Consider the following 25,628-nt stretch of genomic DNA (forward strand, 5'->3'; position numbering starts at 1 on the left):
AACACTTTCCGCATAATTTTTCTGGGTTTTTTCCCACAGCGTCTGGCTGCAGAAATGTCATCCACTTTACTTCTACTGTAAATGCTGTGGAGTTCCCGCACAGAATTCCATTGCAGAAATTGCGCAGCATATCCTGCCTGCGGGATCATACACTTAAGCTACTAATAACTGTGTGCGCTTTTGCAAGCATTTTTTGTTGCATTATTGAATCTTAGATAAAGCAACTCTGCAAATATTCTTGATGAAAAAATATTCTACAGGGTGGGCCATTTATATGGATACACCTAAATAAAATGGGAATGGTTGGTGATATTAACTTCCTGTTTGTGGCACATTAGTATATGGGAGGGGGGAAACTTTTCAAGCTGGGTGTTGACCATGGCGGCCATTTTGAAGTCGGCCATTTTGTATCCAACTTTAGTTTTTTCAATGGGAAGAGGGTCATGTGACACATCAAACTTATCGAGAATTTCACAAGAAAAACAATGGTGTGCTTGGTTTTAACGTTACTTTATTCTTTCATGAGTTATTTACAAGCTTCTCTTTATTTACAGCCATTGACATGTCGCAGAGGTTAACACGTGAGGAGCGGATAGAAATTGTGTTGATGTCTGGTGAACGCAGTACCCGGGTCATTGCAGCAGATTTCAATGCAAGACACCCTATGAGACCACCCATCCCCCATGCTACAGTTTGCAAACTGCTTGCCAAGTTTTGTGAAACTGGTTCAGTGTTGGATTTGTCCAAATGTGGACGCATGAAAACTGTCACTAATGAAGAAACATCAGTGGCTGTCCTAGCTTCATTCAGCAAGAGCCCACAGCGTACTACTCACCGCATGTCACTGGAGAGTGGCATCAGTCGAACATCCCTTCGGCGGATATTAGCTACTCACAAATGGCACCCTTACAAACTCCAGCTGCTGCAGCATCTCAACGAGGATGACCCAGATCGGCGCACTGAATTTGCAGAATGGGCAAAACAAAAATTGGAACAGGACCCTCAGTTTACACAGAACATTTTGTTCAGTGATGAGGCAAACTTTTATGTGAATGGTGGAGTTAACAATCAAAACCACCGCTATTGGTCTGACACTAACCCACATTGGATAGATCCCTCCAAGACTGTTGGAACACAAAAATTGATGGTATGGTGTGGTATATGGGGTACACAGATAGTGGGGCCATTCTTCATCAATGGAAACCTCAAGGCCACGGGATATCTGAAATTGCAACATGATGATGTGTTTCCCTCTTTATGCAACGAAGCTGGCACGTTCCCAGAGTTTTTCCAGCAAGATGGTGCACCACCACATTATGGGTGTCAGGTCCGAGCATTCCTAGATGAACAGTTTCCTGGAAAGTGGATGGGTCGTCGTGGGCCTGTTGAATGGACCCCTAGGTCTCCCGATCTGACCCCCTTAGACTTTTATCTTTGGGGTCATCTGAAGGCAATTGTCTATGCTGTGAAGATACGAGATGTGCAGCAACTGAAACTACGGATACTGGAAGCCTTTGCTAGCATTTCTTCTGCGGTGTTGCTATCAGTGTGTGAAGAGTGGGAGAAGAGGGTTGCATTGACAATCCAACACAATGGGCAGCACTTTGAACACATTTTATAAGTGGTCAGAAACTTGTAAATAACTCATGAAAGAATAAAGTAACGTTAAAACCAAGCACACCATTGTTTTTCTTGTGAAATTCTCGATAAGTTTGATGTGTCACATGAACCTCTTCCCATTGAAAAAACTAAAGTTAGATACAAAATGGCCGACTTCAAAAAGGCCGCAATGGTCAACACCCAGCTTGAAAAGTTTCCCCCCTCCCATATACTAATGTGCCACAAACAGGAAGTTAATATCACCAACTATTCCCATTTTATTTAGGTGTATCCATATAAATGGCCCACCCTGTATAGTTATGTGGATTCAGCTCTAACGGAGATCTTTCTGCACCAAGATCTGCTGCTGTTTCTTGGAAACTGGCTACATGTAAACACTGTGTCTAGTGTGATCTTGCAGTCATGTGTTCCTTCCCAACATCTGCACCCTCTTCTACTGTTAGTTAGCCAAAACCATGAGGGATAGATAACGGAGTTAGGCCCCATGCACATGAACGTATTTTTTCCTGTCCGTAAATACTGGCGTAAATACGGGTCCTTGGTCACGCGTATTCGATCAGTATTCCACCAGTATTTACGGACCCGTGCCCGTAAATATGGGTCCGGTGTCACCAGTATTTCACCCGTATTTACGGACCCGTTTTCTCTGCACTAATCGGCAGCCCCTTCTCTCCAACAGTTCTGAATAGAGAGAAGGGGAAGCCCTTTTAGGCAGAGTTGAAAGTAAAAGAAGTTCATACGTTCCCCGGCCGTTGTCTTGGTGACGCGTCCCTCTTTTGACAACCAGTCCGACTTCCCTGGATGACGCTGCAGCCTGTGATTGGCTACAGTGGTCACATGGGCTGAAACGTCATCCCAGGAGGTTGGACTGGAGGAAGAAGCAGGTAAATTAACTTTTAATACTATTCCAGCGGTAGTCACTGTCCCGGATGCTGAAAGAGTTAATTCCTTCAGCACCCTGGACAGTGACTATTCCCTGACTTCGCCTAGCAACGCTCCCGTAATTACGGGTGCACACACCCGCTGCCCGTGCCGTAATTACGGCCTGAAATAGGACATGTTCTATATTTTTCAACGGCACGGGCACCTTCCCGCAAGCATACGGGGAGGTACCCGTGGCCAATAGAAGTCTATGGGCTCATAATTACGGCCCGTAATTACGGGTGCTTTTACGTTCGTGTGCATGAGGCCTAACACGTAACTACAGAATCAGACTACACACAGGGTTTAATTTATCAAAGCCATTATGCAACTAAATTGTCATACTGTACAAAGGTTGCAAATTATGGCAGGCCTTATTTAAAAAATACAGACATAGATTTCAAATTCTGGTGTACAGACAACCAAAGATACGCAAAATGTAAGAAGCAGGCAAATCTTGCTCCAGCACACTTTCGTTTAATACTGTCGAATGAAATGCTAGTTTTAGTAAATTACACTCAGGCTTTGTAGTCGGTTTCTAGGGAGCAGAAATTAGTAGCAATCCTGGTCTGTATGAGAGCTGCATAAGCAAAACTGCAGTTGCTTTGTTTTTTGATGCATTGGAACAAAACACAAACAACCTAGGCAACATTTTTTTTTCTAAGGAACTGAAGGAGTTAAAAATTTTGTTTTTCTCTGTAAATTGGATTGTATTATATTCTGTATGCATGAAGAGGTTTTTCTTCTCTATGGTCTCATAGACAACCTGATGAAATCAAGCTCTTTACTAGTACTGGAATCTTTAAAGCTGCAATAGATGTTCTGCAGGAGGCTGTGAACAGCTCTATTTTGGATGTTGCTATTAAAGCGACTAAGGCGGTGTCTTCATTTTTAAGGTTAGCAACTGGCTTTAAATATTACTTTTTTGAACAGTTACTCTGAATTCACTTATGGTCTGTATATTTTCTGTAATATGTCAGACTTCTACACATATTTCAAGAATATAATGAAATATACACATAGGTCCCTATCACATCACGCTTATTGGCTTCAGAAGGATACATTTGTAGAACAAAAATACAAAATCTATAAAGTGGTGTGAAAGAAACGTCACAATTCCTCTTCAACTAAAAATCGAATCAAATTTAAAGGGGTTTGCCCATCAGAGACATTTATGGCATATCCACAGGATATGTCAGATAGATGCGGGTCCCATCTCTGGACGCACACCTATTTCTAGAATGGGGCCCCCTAAACCCCATTCTACCTTTCACAGTTCCCACTGCCATTTGTAATTTCCGACTATTTAATCAGAAAACAGCGTAGCTCGCTGATCTACAATGTTTCCGTAACTCCCATAGAAGTGAATGGAAGTTACGGAAGCAGCGAAGCACGTGAGCTGTTTAGCTAAATCTGCAGTTCATTTACGCTCTTTAGAATTCTATAAGTGTATTATTGTTTAGTAGACGTATAAGAATTTCGAATTAAGCCTGATCGTTACAATGAAAACACTTGCAGTAGAGCTGTTTTTAATCTCTCGATTTTTTTTTTAGCTAGTTTGTGGACAGTGGTCCTGTTCATGCAACTCTTAGAATTTACACTTAACCAATAATTATTACAAATGCTTTATTTCAGATCACTAATGTAATTTATTTCCCTTATATTACATGTAGGTATTATTGGTAAGATTATAAAATAAACAACTGTTCAAAGGTATGATCCGGACAGGTCTCCCAAACTGGTTGTTAACCCCTTAATGACCAGCCTATTTTAGACCTTAATGACCAAGCCATTTTGTACGTTTTTCCATCGTCTCATTCAAATAGCTATAACTGGGGGCGTGGCCAACTGCTAATGCCGCCGGTCGCATAATCCCGGAGCTCCATGCCCTGCCACACAGCAACAGCCGCCAATAGCACTCACAGGTGCCTACCTATGGGGAAAAAGAGACCCCAAGGGTCTGGACCCACCCCTGCAGTGCCTCATCAGGTCGCTCCTGCCGCACCGACGTTGGATGGCTACTTTTTGCGGAGACAGGCCACTCCGCTTCCCCAGCTACATCCGCCGCCTTCTTTGGCCTCCTCATGCCGGCAGACGTAGGAGCTGTCCCTGCAGTTGGACGACATGGCTTTCCCGCCACAGACCAAACAGCCCCTCTATTCTTAGCTGCACCTAAACCCCAGAAGTCCTCAGCCCATCATAAGGAGATACCGTGTCCCACCTATAGATCTTCCCAGCAGCCGGTGGTGGGGGATGATTTGGGACACACACATCTTTAACCCCATATGCTCATTCCTATGTATGCCTCAGATTCGGATCAGGATGACCCTGTTTTGCCTCCCTCGAATATACGTCCAATGTGGAGGGAATGCTTTTCACAATTGCCCACTAAAGAGGACTTCAAGAGTGTGATACAGGAGGTGAAGGAAACCTTTCGTTCAGAATTGGCAGTGGTTTCTCAGCATATGCACCAAATTGCTACAAGGGTTGAGTCCCTAGAGGACGACCATGATGCTACTAGACGCCATGTTTCTGTCCTACAATCTACTATGTCCTCTCAACTTGCATCCATTAGAGACATGCAATTACATCTTGCAATTATATTGAAAGCCGCATCTGAGGGGTTAAACGGGTGAGATCGATACTGAAATCGATCTCACTCGTTCGAGCAGGGATGCCCCCAGCTACCTTATGTAGCTGAGAGCAGGGAGATTTAACGGCTCCCTGCTCTGTTTATTTATTCCGCTGCAGTGCCGTAAAAAGGCCTATGCATCGGAATAAAGCCAGTTAGTGGCCGCCGTAAAAACACTATGGGGCGGCCACTAACGGGTTAAAATGACAGCCAGTTCGCAGAATCGGTGAGAAGATGTATCCCGATCTTCCCTGAACTCAATTGTGTCTGCGTTCTTAGGATGCAAATACAATTGAGCAGCCTAACTGGCCCTGGCGGAAGCAAGAGAGCCATAGGTTCCCTGCCCTGTCAATACTGGCTTTGTCTATGATGCAGGCACCATGATGATGTCATCACGCTACCTGTGTTGCACCACAGGAGCAGGTTTGGCCAGAGGAAACCAGGTCTGCATTTGTGGAGGATGTTGTGGGAATGGGGGCAGGTGAGTGTATAATGTTTATTTGTTTTTTATTTATTTTTAAATTATTTTTTTTTATTAGTTTCCAAAGTCATATAAAATAGCAACTTTCAGAAAATTAGATGAGGGGTGCTCACAGGAACCCAAATAATAAATCTCAATGTATCACTTATATACAACAGTGCGTACATAGCAGAAAATAAAATAAGGAAAACAAAACAAAGAAAAACATATACAACATTTAAAACATTGCTCACATATACACTCATACTAGAGATGAGCGAACTTATGATAACTTCAGTTCGGCTGGTTCGCCGAATTTCTTGAAAAAGTTTGATTCGGACCGAACCTGTAATTCAAGAAAGCCCATAAAAATCGTGTATGGAGCTCCCGTAATGACAGGTGGCTACATGTGTGCACCCGGCATTACAGCAGCGTTGCTAGGCGACGTCAGTAAATAGTCACTGTCCAGGGTGCTGAAAGACTTAACTGATCGGCAGTAACTGTTTCTGCACCCTGGACAGTGAATTCCGATCACAATATAGAGCAACCTGTAAAAAAAATTAAAAAAAAATACGTTCGTACTTACCAAGAACTTCCTGCCTCTTCCTCCAGTCCGGCCGTTGCCTTGGTGACGCGTCCCTCTCGACATCCGGCCCGACATCCCTGGATGACGTTTCAGCCAATGTGACCGCTGCAGCGGTCACATGGACTGTCGCGTCATCCAGGGATGTCGGGCTGGATGTCAAGAGAGGGACGCGTCACCGGTGCCTTGGTGACGCGTCCCTCTTTCGGCATTCAGCCTGACCTCCCTGGATGACGCGGCAGTCCATGTGACCGCTGCAGCCTGGGATTGGCCTGTGATTGGCTGCAGCATGTGATTGGCCTGTGATTGGCTGCAGCGGTCACTTGGACTGAATCGTCATCCCGGGAGGTCGGACTGGAGGAAGAAGCACGGAGTTATCGGTGAGTAGGAACTTCTATTTTTTTTTACACGTTGATGTATATTGTGATCGGAAGTCACTGTCCAGGGTGCTGAAACAGTTACTGCCGATCGCTTAAAGAGGCTCTGTCACCAGATTTTGCAACCCCTAGGCGCTGCAATGTAGACTACAGTAACGTTTTTATTTTTAAAAAACGAGCATTTTTGGCCAAGTTATGACCATTTTTGTAGTTATGCAAATGAGGCTTGCAAAAGTCCAAGTGGGTGTGTTTAAAAGTAAAAGTCCAAGTGGGCGTGTATTATGTGTGTACATCGGGGCGTTTTTAATACTTTTACTAGCTGGGCGCTCTGAAGAGAAGTAACATCCTCTTCTCTTCAGAACGCCCAGCTTCTGACAGTGCAGACCTGTGACGTCACTCACAGGTCCTGCATCGTGACGGCCACATCGGCACCAGAGGCTACAGTTGATTCTGCAGCAGCATCAGCGTTTGCAGGTAAGTCGATCTTAATGGAAGGTAAAAGTAACATCTTAACATTAGCCACTCTAGTAACCCAGGTAAATAGTGGTTTATTACATTTCTGTAGTAATTGAGGCATCTTAGACAACAAGGGTATATAGTTACACCCAAAAAAAAAACTTTACTGGAGCTTAGAGAAGTACCCAAATAAGTAATACACTTATCTTGCCAATGGTAAGAAAAACTCGCCTCCGACGAGGATTTAGTTAAAAGAGCTATACCTACATTCAGAATTTGCAACTTAGAAGGGTTAATTTTGTAGTATGATGCATTCCCAAAATTAGTAATGATTTGTTGGACAGCTGGAATGGAAACAATAGGGCCTGTTATAGAAAGTATTACATCATCTGCATATAAGCCTATAGCGTGTAAGGAGATGCCTACTGATATTCCGTGAACATTACAATTGGTCCTGATATGTTCTGCAAAAGGTTCCAATACTATGGCGAAGATAATAGGGGACAATGGGCAACCCTGTCTAGTTCCATTAGTGATATCAAATTTGTCAGACAGAAACCCTGCGGAGAATACTCTAGCAGCTGGATGTGAATACAACGCAAGAATAGCGGACTTTATCATACCCTGAAATCCAAACTTGTCCAACATTGCCGACAAATATCCCCAGAAAACCCTGTCAAACGCCTTCTCCGCATCCAAAGCGAGAAGCAGAGAAGGCGTTCGAGAGGATTCCAGCAGCTGAACAGGGGCCATAAACCGGCGAGTACCGTCTGAGGATTGTCTTCCTGCCACAAACCCAACTGGGTCGGAATGAATTAATTTCGGTAAGATTTGCACCAACCTTAGCGATAAAATCTTAGCATAAAGCTTTAGATCTGTGTTGAGCAGCGATATCAGCTGAAAGTTAGCAGGAGTCGTGGGTTCTTTCTCAGGTTTGGGAAGGGTGATTATAGTAGCCTCCAACATCTCAGGCTGAAAGCAACCGTCCACCGCAGCCTTATTAAAACTATCTGCCAAAAATGGGGCCAAGATACCAGAAAGATGTTTATAATACGAATTAGAAAAACGATCAGGGCTCGGGGATTTAAAGGGTTGCAATGTGAGAATTGCCTTCTCTACCTCAATAGTTGATATGGGAGCTGAAATATAATCTAATTGACTCTGGGACAAAGAAGGAAGACTAATGGCTCTTAAGAACCCATCAATGTCATCCTTTGTAGGCTGATGAACCAGTGGATCATTCTTTAAATTATAATGACAGCTATAATAGATTCTAAATTGGTCTGCTATAAGACGTGGATCAGAGATTTGATTACCTTGACTATCAAGCAGGAACGCAGTACACAAATTAGGGGAAGCTTATTTCACCCGTTTAGCTAACAACGCCCCCGCCCTATTGTTATGTACTTAAAATGGCACCTTCATTTTTTTATAATAATATTCATGCTTTGCTGCTAGTATGGTCTGCAACTGAATCCTTAGTTTTTAGTTCTACTGACCGTGAAAGAAGAGGAACAACCTTATTTTGAGATTCCAAAGTACGAATTTTCAAAAGCAAAGTATTAGTTTCCTGTATGAGTTTTTTCTTAGCTTGGGCACATGCCTGGATAAAGAGACCATGCATAAAAGCCTTATGGGCATTCCATAGCACATGTGGGCTATCTCCTTAATGATAGAGAAATAGGTTTCTAAGTTATCCCTTAATGTTGTAGCATGATCGGTGTGAGTTAAAATGTGATAATTTAATCTCCACTGAGAGGGAGAAGTAAAATTTTCTTGTAAACTAATTTGTATAGGGGTGTGATCCGAACAAGTAATATCCCTTATTGCAGAGGAACTAGTCTGAAGGAGGGCCAACTTATTAACAAGGAAAAATAATCGATTCTTGAGTATGAGTTGCGTGGGGGGGGGGGGATAAAATCTTTTTCACTACCATGTTGACATCTCCAGATGTCGTAAAAACTGTCCTCTACAATAAAGACCACCAAGGAGTCAGTATGTCTACTAGTGGTGGTAGAATCTAGATTCGAGTCGAGTACGGTATTAAAGTCACCGCCAATAATCACAAGGCCCCTACTAATATCAGAAATTTTTGACATAAGAAAGGACCAAAATCTACGATGCCTCGTATTAGGAAAATATACATTGACAAAAGTGTAAGTGACATTATTTATATCACAAACTAAACCCAAATAACGTCAATGTAAACCTGATAATATATCATTTAACGTAGAAGCTACGGAGTTGCGGATTACAATTAATACTCCACTACATTTAGCTGCACATGACGCCATGTATATACGAGGTAACATTTTATGACTACATGCTGGGGCTTTGTGTTGATGAAAATGTGTCTCCTGAGCAAACAAAACGTCACAGTTCAGAAGTTTAGCTTCCTTCCATAGCATACTACGCTTGAAGGGGCTATTAAGCCCCTTAACATTAACCCCTTCCCGCTTTGGCCACTTTTGACCATCCTGACAGAGCCTCATTTTTCAAATCTGACAGGTTTCACTTTATGTGGTAATAACGTCGGAATGCTTTTACCTATCCAAGCGATTCTGAGATTGTATTCTCGTGACACATTAGACTTTGTTACTGGCAAAATTTGCTCGATATGTTCAGTATTTAATTTTGAAAAACACCAAAATTTATCGAAAAATTTCAAAAATGTGCATTTTTCTCAACTTAAAGAGGCTCTGTCACCAGATTTTGCAACCCCTATCTGCTATTGCAGCAGATAGGCGCTGCAATGTAGATTACAGTAACGTTTTTATTTTAAAAAAACGAGCATTTTTGGCCAAGTTATGACCATTTTCGTATTTATGCAAATGAGGCTTGCAAAAGTACAACTGGGCGTGTATTATGTGTGTACATCGGGGCGTGTTTACTTCTTTTACTAGCTGGGCGTTCTGATGAGAAGTATCATCCACTTCTCTTCAGAACGCCCAGCTTCTGGCAGTGCAGATCTGTGACGTCACTCACAGGTCCTGCATCGTGTCGGCACCAGAGGCTACAGTTGATTCTGCAGCAGCATCAGCATTTGCAGGTAAGTAGCTACATCGACTTACCTGCAAACGCCGATGCTGCTGCAGAATCATCTGTAGCCTCTGGTGCCGATGTGTCCTCGCTCGTCTGACACGATGCAGGACCTGTGAGTGACGACACAGCGTGATCTCTGGAGATTCACTGACAGCAAGCCGACTTAGGCTTCGCCTCCCGGCGGGGCCTAATCGGCTTCCGTAATGGCAGAGCAGGAGGCCATTGTGTCTCCTTTTGCCATAGCAGCAGTCGCCAGTCCTGATTGCCTGTCAGGGCTGGCGATCTGCTAGTAACCGCTAAGATGCAGCAATCGCTTTCGATTGCTGCATCGAAGGGTTAATGGCAGGGATCGGAGCTAGCTCCGGTTCCTGCCGTTACAGCTGGATGTCAGCTGTAACATACAGCTGACTTCCACCGCTGATGACGCCGGATCAGGCTCCGCTGTCGGGCGGATCTTGACCGGCTTCCGTGCTAGGCAGACCGGGAGGCCAGTATTAGGCCTCCGGTTGCCATTGCAGCCACCAGAACCCCGGCAATTTAATTGCTGGGGTCTTGATGACCTGCAAACACCGTAAGTGCAGCACTCGCGTTTGAGCGCTGCACTTAAGGGGTTAATGGCGGGGATCAAAGCTAATTTCAGTCTCGCCATTACAGCCGGATGTCAGCTGTAAGATACCGCTGAGATCCGGCGATGATGGCATCGGCTCAGCTTCTGAGCCGGTGCCAAACATTTGGCGTATGGATACGGCAATTTGCAGGAAGTCATGACTTTCTATGGCGTACCCATATGGCAAATGTCAGGAAGGGGTTAAGGATAGTGACTTTTATTACCATAATGCATTCTAGAATGAAAATAGGTAATTCTAGCAAAGGCAATCAAGTATATTGTATTGACAGTATTATGAAACATTCTTTTTGCCATGATTAAGAGCAACACGCTTGCTCGAAACGCGTAGGCCAAGGCCATCTAGCCCGCTATATACATACTCCTTGAGACTGCGTCTCCTGCAATTTTTAACCATTTTCTACAATAAATTTGGGAACGAATTTCCTTTTTAACTAAACACAGCGCTGGATCACTTTCTTCTCTTTCCTGATCTACTGACCGCCGGCCGTAGCGGGGATCTGTGCGAGGTGTTCGGAGACGGAATTACTGGTGAGCTGGAGGTTTCCTCCTTTTTTTCTTACTACTATTATGAAACATACATGAGACAGAGCATAAATCAGAGCGTACGAGCAAGGACATATAAACACTAAAAAAAATATATAAAAAAATATAACAAACAAAAACAACACACAACTAGAGTCGCCGGGAGCATCCAGCGCACCCGGTGTTACTCTTTTTTCGGGTGAACGTCAGGCTCACTGAACAATTTGCTCAACTTTCAAATGTAGCATCCACAACCCCCGATCGGCGATTATTTTCTTTAAGGGGGTTGTCTGAGATTTAATGACTTTGTGTTAATGCTTGTAATTTATAAATGTGAATACATTTGTAATATAATTACCTTTTCCAAAGTGGCCCCGTTTCCAGATCCTGCCGTGGGGTACTTGACGGGTGACGTCACTCTCTGCACTGGCTCTGGCCGCTTTGTTCATCTTGAATTCTTTCACTTGTGACGTGGTGTATATCGGCTTGTTCTGTTTAACTCACTTGCGCGGCCCCTGCTGTTATCTCGAGAACAGCAGGGACCGCGAGAACAGCAGTGGCAGCGCATGCGCATTACGGGCTGTGAAGCAGAACAGCCCATACTCGGCACGTTACAAGTGACATGCCTTATACCCGGCAAAGAATTCAAGATCAACAAAGCGGCCAGAGTCAGTTCAGAGAGTGACGTCACCCGTCAAGTAACCCACGGCAGGATCTGGAAACGGGGCCACTTTCGAAAATGTAAGTATATTACAAATGTATTTACATTTTGTGTTAATGCTTGTAATTTATAAGTCATTAAATCTCGGACAACCCCTTTAAGTCATGCATGATGTCCTCGTTTACCAGCAGTCTTTCATTCATCCTGAACTTTCCAAGGAGCAGCAGGTGTAGTAGTACTGTAGGAAAGGAATTTCACTGTCTAGTTTGATAGAAATCTAATTGTGCTCCCACAATATGAGTAAATTATATAGTTCACTGAAGTAACAATAAAGTAAAAAATACCTTTTAATTAGTAACTAGTTAAAAACAGGGGTAACACACCACTGTGACATAAGCCCCACCGTGATTGTTAAAAAACGTATTAAACAAAAAACACTGAGTCATTGTGATACATCTAACTCGGTGTTTATAACAATATTATGTCTGGAAACAGCATATATCCAGGGCACATCAGTAGTACAATCCCAAAATAAAGCACAGGCGTCCGAATAGATCGGGTCTCCTAGTGCTGGGTGTAACACGATATGACTATCCCCAATGCAAACATTCCATAAACAGTACAACGACCCTACGCGTTTCAGGTACTCATCCTCAGGGGTCCGTATAATGGTAACTCTGGCCTTCACACCAGCGATAGAATCCTTTAACAGCAGATATTCTGCTGTGCGTCACGGCAAAGATGCACGTATTGATGTCAACGGCATACTTCATTGCAGGCGCTACGTTACTATAAACGCTAAACTCCACCCCTCGTATTCTAGCGGCAAACATGAACTGACCAATCCCCACACCCTCACGATTAGTGACACCTGCCCATGTGACCCCCCGCCGTCAGCTGACAACCAGGGGTCATCATCGGCCGCATCAAGCCGCACGCGCAGGCGCAGTAGAAGTCAGGGACAATTCGCCCAGACTGCCAAAATAGGAGAAGGTAAGCGCTACACGATAATGGATTGTAAGTAAATCTCGCGGGACAGTTAAACACCGCAAGTAGGCTACCTCACAAAGCAACTAAAAATGTAATTAATCACATGTAGGGTGGAAGGAAATACGATCCCTCATGACATGGGGGACCGAGAGACGATCGCCGTTAAAAAACGGCAGACCAATAGGGCCATCTCAAACCTACATGTGTTAGGCAAAAATGAACTCACCCACCCCCTGGTCAACCCAAGGGAGATAGGTCGTCCATACGGAGTGTTAAATAAAACATGTATAATTAGTCTGCTCATTTAAACCTGCTGGATGTATGCATTCCAGTCTGTGGATCCATTGTGCTTCTTTGCGTAAAATCAGGTTATCCCAATCACCTCCTCTTTTGGGGGGTCTAACAAGTTCAATAGCTTGAAACCTTAAACATGCTGCCTGGCCTTGGTGTTTGGCATGCACATGCTTAGATATTGGGGTGTCCCTATCATGGACAATATCTCCAACATGCTCCCTAATACGGCGACGAAATTGTCGTGCTGTTTTTCCCACATAGTTAAGGGGGCATGGACATGTGATTAGGTAGACCACTCCCGCAGTCTTGCAATTGACATAATCCCGAATAGTGTATTGTTTCTGTGTGGTGACGCTAGTGAAGCTATTACCTTTAAAAATGAAATCACAGGCTTTACAACTACCACACCTAAAGGTGCCTGGTATTTGTCTGTCCAGCCACGTGCCCCTAGGTGAAATGGGGTCAAAACAGCTGTGCATGACTCTGTCCCTTATATTTTTCCCTCTCCGATAGGTGACAGACGGCCTCTGTGTGATTTGATCTACCAGATCTATATCAGAACTGAGAATACGCCAATACCTATTCAGTATCTGCATAATATCATTTTGTTTGGAATCATAGGTACCTATGAGTCTTGTGACCTGTTCTTCTTTCCGTTTTTTAGGGACCAGAAGACATTGCCTATCAGCATCCCTTGCTCCCTCATAGGCCTTCCTGATAACCCTCTCGGGGAAACCTCTGTCCTTCAATCTTGTTTTGAGCTCCTTGGCCTGGAACTCAAAATCACCCATAGAACTACAATTCCTACGTACTCTCATAAATTGGCCTTTTGGTATGCCACTTTTGAGGGAATGGGGATGACAGCTATTCCATTGCAGGAAACTATTTGTTGCTGTTTCTTTCCTATGTACCTTAGTGTGGATTGTGCCATCTGATGTTTTTGTGATTTTCAAATCTAAAAAAGACAATTCTTTCTCACTGATCTCACATGTGAATTTAAGTCCTACATCATTCTTGTTGAGGGCTGCTACAAAATTATGGAACTCATCCGCTGTAGAGTTCCAGAGGATCAACACGTCATCAATATATCTAATCCATAATCCAACAGATGAAGTCCAATTGACAAATTTGTCCCCAAAGACAATTGTCTCCTCCCACCAGCCAAGAAATAAATTTGCATAGGTGGGAGCAGCAGGACTCCCCATTGCAGTACCACATTTCTGATGGAAAATTTTGTCTTCAAAAATAAATATATTTCTTTCAAGAACAAACTGTAATAACTGCATGACAAACTGGTTATGAGCTACAAACTGGGTACCTCTAGATCCCAAATAGTACTCGACCGCTTTATAGCCACATTTGTGCGGTATGGATGAATACAACGCCTCGACATCCAGACTCGCCAAAATTGTATCTTTCTCCAGGGAAATGCCATCAATCTGTTTCAGGACATCCATTGTGTCACGCACATATGATGTGAGACTCAAAACAAAGGGACGCAACACTTGGTCAACATACGTGCTCACATTTTGAGTTAAATTATTTATGCCTGAAACAATAGGTCTGCCACGTAAAGGAGGATAACCTTTGTGGATTTTGGGCAGGCTATAGAAACACGCCATAACAGGAAATTGTGGGTATAAAAACCCAAATTCCCCTGCACTAATCAAAGATCTGCTCTTTGCATCACTCAAAATGCTCAGCAACTCTTTCTTGAATAATGCCGTGGGGTTATCCTTTAAAATGGTATAGCAGTCATGGTTAAATAAAATGTCCTCACACATCTTCTTATAGCCATCCCTGCTCATGACCACAATGTTCCCACCTTTATCGGATGATTTGAGAACAATATTCTCTTTTTTCTCTAAAGTGGTCAGAGCTAATCGTTCAGACCAAGACAAATTATTATCCATTCCCCTGCTATCCTGACTAAGACTTTTGATCTCATCTCCCACCATATCCACAAATAAATCCACATTGGTAAAGTCTCCTATAGGTGGCAATTTCCTACTCTTCATTTTAAGGTTGGTGAAGGGACCTATACCTGGAGTGCGTCCAGATTCCTCTAATAGCCCCTCAAGGGCCGAAAGACCTTCCATATCAGACTCCTCTAGGCCTAATTCCATGCATTTTTTTCTATTATGGTGTTTAAAAAATTTTATCCATTTAAGTTTGCGAGCAAATAAATTGAGATCTTTTATCCACGAAAATGAGTCAAATTTAACTGTAGGGACAAAGGAAAGTCCCTTTTCTAATAGTGTAATCTCTGATGCACTCAAATTATATTCAGAAAGGTTAATGATTTGAAGCCTATCCATGTTATTCCCCTTCACTAATCCTTTTGACCCCTCAGCATATAGCGGGAAATGGGAGGATTGTTGGCTAAAAAATTATTGCCACTATTAGAAGAGGCTCTCCCACGGCCTCTATTTCTACTTCTTGCTCCTCCCCTAAATTTGTGTTTCCCACCACTACCGCCAAAGAATGGGCCCACTCTTTCAGAGTCTGTAGTTTCACTCTCTGATGTGGAAGGGTCAGATTCCCTCGGCCCCCTATTGGTCTGTTGATATTGCTGTTGTTGTGTAGTGACAAAATCATACGCTTTTTTCTCCCTAAATTCCTGTAGGTCTCTCTGGAATTGGAAGTGTTTTCGTTCCTTAAGATGATTAGTAAACCTTTCCAAAGTTTGTTGGAGGATTTTGTCCTTTTTTTCAAAACCTGGGGTATCTACCAAGGACTTGGCTGCCTCAATCTCTTTTTTAAGCTCAACACTAATAAAGTCAAACTGGACTTTTTCTTCCTCTACCAAGATCTGCATCAGCCTAAGTGAGCTCCCTGTAATCTCCTGTTCCCACCTTTCTTTAATATTAGCGGTTTTTAATCTTAATGCTGGGACAATGGGGACCCTGAGACCTCTGGGAACTATCTTATTCTTTAAATAGTTTTCCAGACTCTGGATCTCCCACCAACTTCTAGTATAATCTTTGTGCAGTCTATTAAGATTTTTAAAGGTGGATTTGAGAGATGCACCCTGAACTGTATACGTCAGTTCACACTCTGAAAAGACGCTTTTGGCCTCACTCATCCACCCATCTGTGTTTAATTCAGAAAGTGCAAAGGCTGCCATACCTAGATAAACTGAAATTATTAACTGTATGGATTAAATGTAATTTCACTGTCTAGTTTGATAGAAATCTAATTGTGCTCCCACAATATGAGTAAATTATATAGTTCACTGAAGTAACAATAAAGTAAAAAATACCTTTTAATTAGTAACTAGTTAAAAACAGGGGTAACACACCACTGTGACATAAGCCCCACCGTGATTGTTAAAAAACGTATTAAACAAAAAACACTGAGTCATTGTGATACATCTAACTCGGTGTTTATAACAATATTATGTCTGGAAACAGCATATATCCAGGGCACATCAGTAGTACAATCCCAAAATAAAGCACAGGCGTCCGAATAGATCGGGTCTCCTAGTGCTGGGTGTAACACGATATGACTATCCCCAATGCAAACATTCCATAAACAGTACAACGACCCTACGCGTTTCAGGTACTCATCCTCAGGGGTCCGTATAATGGTAACTCTGGCCTTCACACCAGCGATAGAATCCTTTAACAGCAGATATTCTGCTTTGCGTCACGGCAAAGATGCACGTATTGATGTCAACGGCATACTTCATTGCAGGCGCTACGTTACTATAAACGCTAAACTCCACCCCTCGTATTCTAGCGGCAAACATGAACTGACCAATCCCCACACCCTCACGATTAGTGACACCTGCCCATGTGACCCCCCGCCGTCAGCTGACAACCAGGGGTCATCATCGGCCGCATCAAGCCGCACGCGCAGGCGCAGTAGAAGTCAGGGACAATTCGCCCAGACTGCCAAAATAGGAGAAGGTAAGCGCTACACGATAATGGATTGTAAGTAAATCTCGCGGGACAGTTAAACACCGCAAGTAGGCTACCTCACAAAGCAACTAAAAATGTAATTAATCACATGTAGGGTGGAAGGAAATACGATCCCTCATGACATGGGGGACCGAGAGACGATCGCCGTTAAAAAACGGCAGACCAATAGGGCCATCTCAAACCTACATGTGTTAGGCAAAAATGAACTCACCCACCCCCTGGTCAACCCAAGGGAGATAGGTCGTCCATACGGAGTGTTAAATAAAACATGTATAATTAGTCTGCTCATTTAAACCTGCTGGATGTATGCATTCCAGTCTGTGGATCCATTGTGCTTCTTTGCGTAAAATCAGGTTATCCCAATCACCTCCTCTTTTGGGGGGTCTAACAAGTTCAATAGCTTGAAACCTTAAACATGCTGCCTGGCCTTGGTGTTTGGCATGCACATGCTTAGATATTGGGGTGTCCCTATCATGGACAATATCTCCAACATGCTCCCTAATACGGCGACGAAATTGTCGTGCTGTTTTTCCCACATAGTTAAGGGGGCATGGACATGTGATTAGGTAGACCACTCCCGCAGTCTTGCAATTGACATAATCCCGAATAGTGTATTGTTTCTGTGTGGTGACGCTAGTGAAGCTATTACCTTTAAAAATGAAATCACAGGCTTTACAACTACCACACCTAAAGGTGCCTGGTATTTGTCTGTCCAGCCACGTGCCCCTAGGTGAAATGGGGTCAAAACAGCTGTGCATGACTCTGTCCCTTATATTTTTCCCTCTCCGATAGGTGACAGACGGCCTCTGTGTGATTTGATCTACCAGATCTATATCAGAACTGAGAATACGCCAATACCTATTCAGTATCTGCATAATATCATTTTGTTTGGAATCATAGGTACCTATGAGTCTTGTGACCTGTTCTTCTTTCCGTTTTTTAGGGACCAGAAGACATTGCCTATCAGCATCCCTTGCTCCCTCATAGGCCTTCCTGATAACCCTCTCGGGGAAACCTCTGTCCTTCAATCTTGTTTTGAGCTCCTTGGCCTGGAACTCAAAATCACCCATAGAACTACAATTCCTACGTACTCTCATAAATTGGCCTTTTGGTATGCCACTTTTGAGGGAATGGGGATGACAGCTATTCCATTGCAGGAAACTATTTGTTGCTGTTTCTTTCCTATGTACCTTAGTGTGGATTGTGCCATCTGGTGTTTTTGTGATTTTCAAATCTAAAAAAGACAATTCTTTCTCACTGATCTCACATGTGAATTTAAGTCCTACATCATTCTTGTTGAGGGCTGCTACAAAATTATGGAACTCATCCGCTGTAGAGTTCCAGAGGATCAACACGTCATCAATATATCTAATCCATAATCCAACAGATGAAGTCCAATTGACAAATTTGTCCCCAAAGACAATTGTCTCCTCCCACCAGCCAAGAAATAAATTTGCATAGGTGGGAGCAGCAGGACTCCCCATTGCAGTACCACATTTCTGATGGAAAATTTTGTCTTCAAAAATAAATATATTTCTTTCAAGAACAAACTGTAATAACTGCATGACAAACTGGTTATGAGCTACAAACTGGGTACCTCTAGATCCCAAATAGTACTCGACCGCTTTATAGCCACATTTGTGCGGTATGGATGAATACAATATTGTTATAAACACCGAGTTAGATGTATCACAATGACTCAGTGTTTTTTGTTTAATACGTTTTTTAACAATCACGGTGGGGCTTATGTCACAGTGGTGTGTTACCCCTGTTTTTAACTAGTTACTAATTAAAAGGTATTTTTTACTTTATTGTTACTTCAGTGAACTATACTGTAGGAAAGGAGCCTGATAGAGAAATATTCCATTTATGCAACAATCGTAAACCGTCCTCCACCGTGTTCACCATATGTAACGTGCCTCTCCGGTTTATAATCAACTTTGTAGGAAATCCCCACTTATATGCAATAGCCACAGCTTGTAAGGCCTTCGTGACAGGCGAAAATGAGCGGCGGGCTTGTAAAGAAGCGTCTGAGAGGTCCGGGAACAGCAAAATAGACGCATATGGGTCAGGCAGTGGGGTAATTTTACATGCAGCTTGCAGCAGACGGTCTTTAACCTCTTCACGCGCTGCACCGCAACTGTACGTCCTGCAGAGGGCTTGCTTCCCGCACCAGGACGTACAGTTGCGGAGCGGCTCCCGGCGCACACAGTCCTAACGGACAGTGTCCAGGAGGTAAGCTGCCCCGACAGCTGACACTCCAGTCTTGCCAGTCAGCGGACCATCGCCGCTGATTTTGGCAATTAACCCCATAAATGCGGCGACCGATTGTGATCACCGCATTTAAGGGGTTTGATGCGCATCGGCAGCCCCCACAAAGTGATTGTGGGGGATGCTAATGCTTGTCGTGGCAATCGGAGGCCAGACAATGACCTCCGGGTTGCCATGTACAGAAGCCTCGGAGGAGCAGCCTGCGGCCGCTCCTCCGTTGCTTTCTGTCAGTGTGACTGTCACATCACAATGACAGTTAGAATACATTACACTACGTAGGTAGTGTAATGTACTCTAACAGCGATCAAAGCTGCAAGTCTAAATGTCCCCTAGTGGGACAAGTAAAAAAAAGTTAGAAAAATGTTTTAAAAAAAAGTGTAAAAATAAAAGTTATAAGTTATATAAACAAAAAAATACTTTTTTCCCCCCTATAATAAGACTTTCATTATAGGAAAAAAATGAACACGTTAAAAAAAGTACACATATTTGGTATCGCCGCGTTCGTAACGACCCAAACTATAAAACTATAATGTTATTCTTCCCGCACGATGAACACCCCAAAAAAAATCAATAAAAAAACTACACCGGAATCGCTATTTTTTGGTCACCACCCCTCCCAAAATAGAGAATAAAAAGGGATCAAAAAGTCGCATGTACCCGAAAATAGTACCAATAAAAACTACAACCCGTCCCGCAAAAAACAAGCCCTTACACAGCTTTTTTGACTAAAAAATAAAAAAGTTATGGCTCTCAGAATATGGGGACACAGAAAATAAATTATTTTATAAAGTGATTTTATTGCGCAAACGCTGCAAAACATAAAGAAACCTATATACATATGGTATCGCCGTAATCATATCGACCCGCAGAATAAAGTAAAATTGCCATACCCGAGAGAACCTGCTTCATGTTTTATGAGGTATTTGTCTTCAGTGGCACAAACTGGGCACAACATATTATGCACTAAAATGGCATACCAGTGGAAAATTGCAATATTCACACCATCCGCTGTGCATTAACCCCTTTGCGCACTATGACTTAAAGGGAATGTGTCGCTAGAATTTTTTTATTTTTTTTAGTTAAACAATTATTATTTAAGTGATTACACATTGTTTTAATTTTTTTCACAAGTCAGGAAATATTATAAATTAGATTCTAATTTATAACATTTCCATGTGCTGGTCACTGAAAGGAGCAGTTCCCAAAATTGCAGCATGGTCAATGTGGTAAAGCAACCTCTTTGCTTTATGCTGCAAGTTTGGGGTAGACACACTCGCTCTAGTGTCCTCACACATTCCCCCCTCCCTTATTCTGGCTAGTGCCAGGAGAAGGAGGGGTTTGAATCTTCAAACCTCCTATACTGTGTGCCGCCATTTTCTGAGCGACTGCACAGTGTAGGAGGATTAGATACAGTGCTAAGCAGACAGTATAACACGAACATAATACACATATCACATACACAAACATAACTTACCTACTCCTGCTGCCGCCTCCGCTCCTATTCCTTTCATCTTGGCTTCCTTGAACATATGGCCGGATGCCGCGGCCAGAAGTCGTCATCTTACTGTCCGGCAGCTTCTTCCGGTCCACATGAAAATGGCGCCGGATTTCGTTCTGCTAAAGAGCTTCGTTTTTGTCTGTGTTGGAGCGACGCATGCCCCGTTCCCAAACAGACGGCGTACGCTGCAGAGAATGGAACGGCTCCCGTTCACATTCTCAATGGGGATGTATGTGTCATATTCCGTCTCTGTATGTGTCGTTAATCGACAAATACAGAGATGAAAAAAAAAATGGCAGCCCCCATAGAGAAGTAAAAGTAAGAAAAAAGTAGAACACAAGAACACAAATAAATAAAATTTATGTTCATATCATACTAAAAGCAATATGAAAAAAAAATAAAAATTTCATGACACTTTCCCTTTAATAGCATGTCATGGTGCGGGGGTTTATGTATGGAGCGGGCTCACGTGCTGAGCCCGCTCCATACGCTGCGGGTGTCAACTGTGTATTACAGCTGACACCCGGGACTAATGGACAGGAATAGCGATCGTGCGGTTACAGAAGCCTGTAAAAATAACAATATACTGCAATACATTAGTATTGCAGTATATTGTAACAGTGATCCAATGATCTAATAAAATGTGTAGAAGAATTAAAGGTATTAGTAGTGAGAAAAAAAAATTTAATTTAAAAAAAAAACCTTTTCCCATTTTTCTTCTAAAGTAATGTAAAAAATAAACAAAATTGGTATAGCTACGTCCGTAAAAGGTTGAACTATTACAATATACCATTATTAAACTCGCACGGTGAACACCGTAAAAAACTTAAATCATTTAAACCGCCAAAATCACAGTTTTTTTGTCACCTTAGCTCTTAAAAAAATAATGGAATACAACTTTTTGATCACTGTTTATGTACCAAAACATTGTACCAATAAAAACTACAGCTCGTCCCGCAAAAAATAAGACCTCCCACCGCTCAATCAACCGAAAACTAAAAAAGTTACGCCTCTCAGAATGTGGTGAAACAAAGCTATTTTTATTTTAACAATTCGATTTTTTCTTTGTAAAAGTAGTATAATATAAAAAAAAACTATATAAATTTGGTATCACCGTAATTGTATTGAGCCTCAGAATAAAGTAAATTTTTACGTTTTTACTGCACGGTGAAAGCTGTAAAAACGAAACCCCCAAAAAATGGAATCAGATTTTTTTCCAATTTCAGCCCGCAAAGTTTCCAGTTTCCCTGTACATTTTATGGTGGAAAATGGAGAGTCGATCCAGCGCTGTTGTTGTGTTTTAAAAAGGAATCAGAGTTCCCATTTTTATTGTATTGAATTAACTAAAATAGAACAAATAAGCGGACGCAGTAGTGAGGCAGTTTGGGGTAGATAGTATTGGAGCCTACGCGTTTCGAACTCTTTCGTGTTCTTAGTCATGACTATTATTGGAATAATTGGAATTGGAATAATAGCCATGACTAAGAAGACCGAAAGTGTTCGAAACGTGTATTCTCCAATACTATCTACACCAAACTGCCACGCTACTGCGTCCGCTTATTTGTTCTATTTTAATTATTTCAATATAATAAAAATGGGAACTCTGATTCCTTTTTAAAACACAACAACAGCGCTGGATCGGCTCTCCTTGTTTTTCCCTTGTTACCTACCATGGACCGTCGCGGAGATCCGGGCGAAGTTGGAGTGTCGGACGCAGGACTGGTGAGCTGGAGGTTTCCTCCCCCTGTTTCTTGTGCATTTTATGGTACTTTAAATGGTGTCAATAGATACTACAACTCCTCACGCAATAAATAAGCCCTCACACCACTTTACTGACAGAAAAAGAAAAAACTTATGGCTCTTTGAAGACGGAGATTGAAAAACGAAAATAAGAAAGCAAAAAATGGATCAGTCCTGAAAGGGTTAATTTATTTCTAATGAGAAAAAAAAAGCATGGGGTATTTCCGTACTCGGGAGAAACTGCTTTACAAAAATTGGTTGTTTTTTTTCTCCTTTATCCCTTGTGAAAATTAGAAAATTCAACATTTTAGTGGGAAAAATTTGATATTCATTTTTGTGGCCTAATCCTAATAAATTCTGAAAAAAACCTGTGGGGTCTAAATGCTAACTATACCCCCAGAAACATTCCTTGAGGTGTGTGTCCAAAATGGGGTCACTTTTGGGGGATTTCCACTGTTTTGGTCCCTCCAAGGTATTACAAACGCGACATGGCACTGAAAACCAATCCAGCAAAATCCGTGCTCCAAAATCCAAATGGCGCTCCTTCCCTTCTGAGCACTGCCATGGGTCCAATCTGCAGTTTATTACCACATATGGGGTATTGCCGTAAACAGGAGAAAATGCTTTACAAATGTTGTGGTTCTTTTTTTCCCTTATTCCTTGTAAAAATTAAAAATTTCTATGTTTTTTTCAGAAAAAAGTAGATTTTCATTTTCACGACCTAATTTCACTAAATTCTGCAAAAAAACCTGTGTTGTCAAAATGCTAACAAAACCCCTAGATAAATTCTTTGAGAGGTGTAGTTTCCAAAATGGGGTAACTTTTGGGTTGTTTCCACTGTTTTGCTCCCTCCTGGGCGTTGCAAACGCGTCATGGCACCAAAAACCATTCCAGCAAAATCTTTGCTCCAAAATCCAAATAGCACTCCTTCCCTTCTGAGCCCTGCTGTGGGGCCAATCAGCAGTTTATTACCACATGTGGGGTATTGCCGTAATCGGGAGACTTTGCTTTACAAAGGTTGGGGTACATTTTCTTCGTTATTCCTTGTAAATATTAAACATTTCTATGTTTTTTCAGAAAAAAGGTACATTTTCATTTTAACAGACTGATTCCAATATATTTAGTGAAAAACCTGTGTGGTCAAAGTGCTACCTATACCCCTAGATAAATTCCTTGAGAGGTGTAGTTTCCAAAATGGGGTAACTTTGGGGTGATTCCACGGTTTTGGCACCACAAGACCTCTTCAAACCTGAGATAATGCCTAAAATATATTCTAAAAAAAAGGAGGTCCAAAATCCTCTACGTGCTCCTTTGCTTCTGAGGCCGGTGTTTCAGTCCATTAGCACACTAGGGCACTTGTGGGATATTTCTAAAAACGGCAGAATCTGGGCAATAAAATATTGAGTTGCATTTCTCTGGTAAAACCTTCTGTGTTACAAAAAAAATGTATTAGAAATGAATTTCGTCAAAAAAAATAAACCTCTACTTTGCTTTAATTCCTGTGAAACGCCTAAAGGGTTAAAACACTTTGTGAATGCTGATTCGAATACCTTGAGGGGTTCAGGTTTCAAAATAGGGTGATTTATACATAGTTACATAGTAAGGTTTCATGCACACGAACGTAAAAACTTCCGTAATTATGAGCCGTAATTATGGCCTGTAATTACGGGCCCATAGACTTCTATTGGCCACGGGTACCTTCCCGTATGCTTATGGGAAGGTGCCCGTGCCGTTGAAAAATATAGAACATGCCCTATTTCAGGCCGTAATAACGGCATGGGCAGGCCCATAAAAGTGTATGGGACTCCCGTAATTACGGGTGGCTACGTGTGTGCACACGTAATTACGGGATCGTTGCTAGGCGATGTCAAGGGATAGTCACTGTCCAGGGTGCTGAAAGAGTTAACTGATCGGCAGTATCTCTTTCAGCACCCGGGACAGTGACTACCGCTGGAATTAATAGTATTAAAACTTACCTGCTTCTTCCTCCAGTCCGGCCTCCTGGGATGACGTTTCATCCCATGTGATCGCTGCAGCCAATCATAGGCTGCAGCGGTCACATGGACTACCGCGTCATCCAGGGAGGTCGGACTGGATATCAAAAGAAGGACGCGTTACCAAGACAACAGTACGTATGAACTTCTTTTACTTTCAAACTCTGCCCGAAAGGCTGCCCCTTCTCTCTTTCCAGCACTGATAGAGAGAAGGGGCTCCCGATTAGTGCAGAGAAAACAGGTCTGTAAATACGGGTGGAATACTTGTGACACCGGACCCGTATTTATGGAAGGAAAAAAAACGTTCGTGTGCATGAGGCCTTAGTTCTGCTGAAAAAAGACACATGTCCATCAAGTTCAAACAAGGGATAAGAAAAGGAAAGGTAAACATTTCTACACATAGGAGCTAATATTTTTTTGTTCTAGGAAATTATCTAAGCCTTTTTTAAAGCCATCTTCTGTCCCTGCTGTGACCAGCTCCTGCGGTAGACTATTTCATAGATTCACGTTTCTCACAGTAATGAAGGCTTGTCGCCTCTGCAGGTTGAACCTTTTTTTCTCCAGACGGAGAGAGTGCCCCCTTGTTTTTTGAGGGGGTTTTACATGGAACAGGATTTCACCATTTTTTTGTATTTACCATTAATATATTTATATAAATTAATCATGTCCCCCCCTTAGTCGTCTTTTTTCAAGGCTAAATAGGTTTAATTCTTTTAATCTTTCCTCATAACTTAGATTCTCCATGCCCCTTATTATCTACGTTGCTCTTCTTTGTATTTTTTCCAACTCCAGGGCATCCTTTCTATGAACTTGAGCCCAGAACTGAACTGCATATTCTAGATGAGGCCTCACTAATGCTTTGTGAAGTGGTAAAGTTATATCCCTGTCCCGCGAGTCCATGCCTCTTTTAATACACGACAATATCTTGCTGGCCTTTGAAGCAGCTGATTGACATTACATGCTGTTATTTAGTTTATGATTTACAAGTACACCTAGATCCTTCTCAACAAGTGAAT

The 25,628-nt window shown here is 42.4% G+C and overlaps 1 protein-coding gene across 5 annotated transcripts in view; it reads left to right on the top strand.

Annotated features, from left to right (window-relative positions):
- The window catches only part of MEI1 (meiotic double-stranded break formation protein 1), a 957,414-nt gene that overhangs the window by 138,572 nt on the left and 793,214 nt on the right, over positions 1-25,628 (top strand). For all 5 annotated transcript variants that reach the window (XM_075833602.1, XM_075833600.1, XM_075833605.1 and 2 more), the window contains one exon: positions 3,303-3,437. In XM_075833602.1, the coding sequence (XP_075689717.1) occupies positions 3,303-3,437 (135 nt within the window). The remainder of the gene's footprint in view (positions 1-3,302; positions 3,438-25,628) is intronic.

This window comes from Rhinoderma darwinii, chromosome 7 (assembly GCF_050947455.1).
Source record: "Rhinoderma darwinii isolate aRhiDar2 chromosome 7, aRhiDar2.hap1, whole genome shotgun sequence".
Classification (NCBI taxonomy): domain Eukaryota; kingdom Metazoa; phylum Chordata; class Amphibia; order Anura; family Rhinodermatidae; genus Rhinoderma; species Rhinoderma darwinii.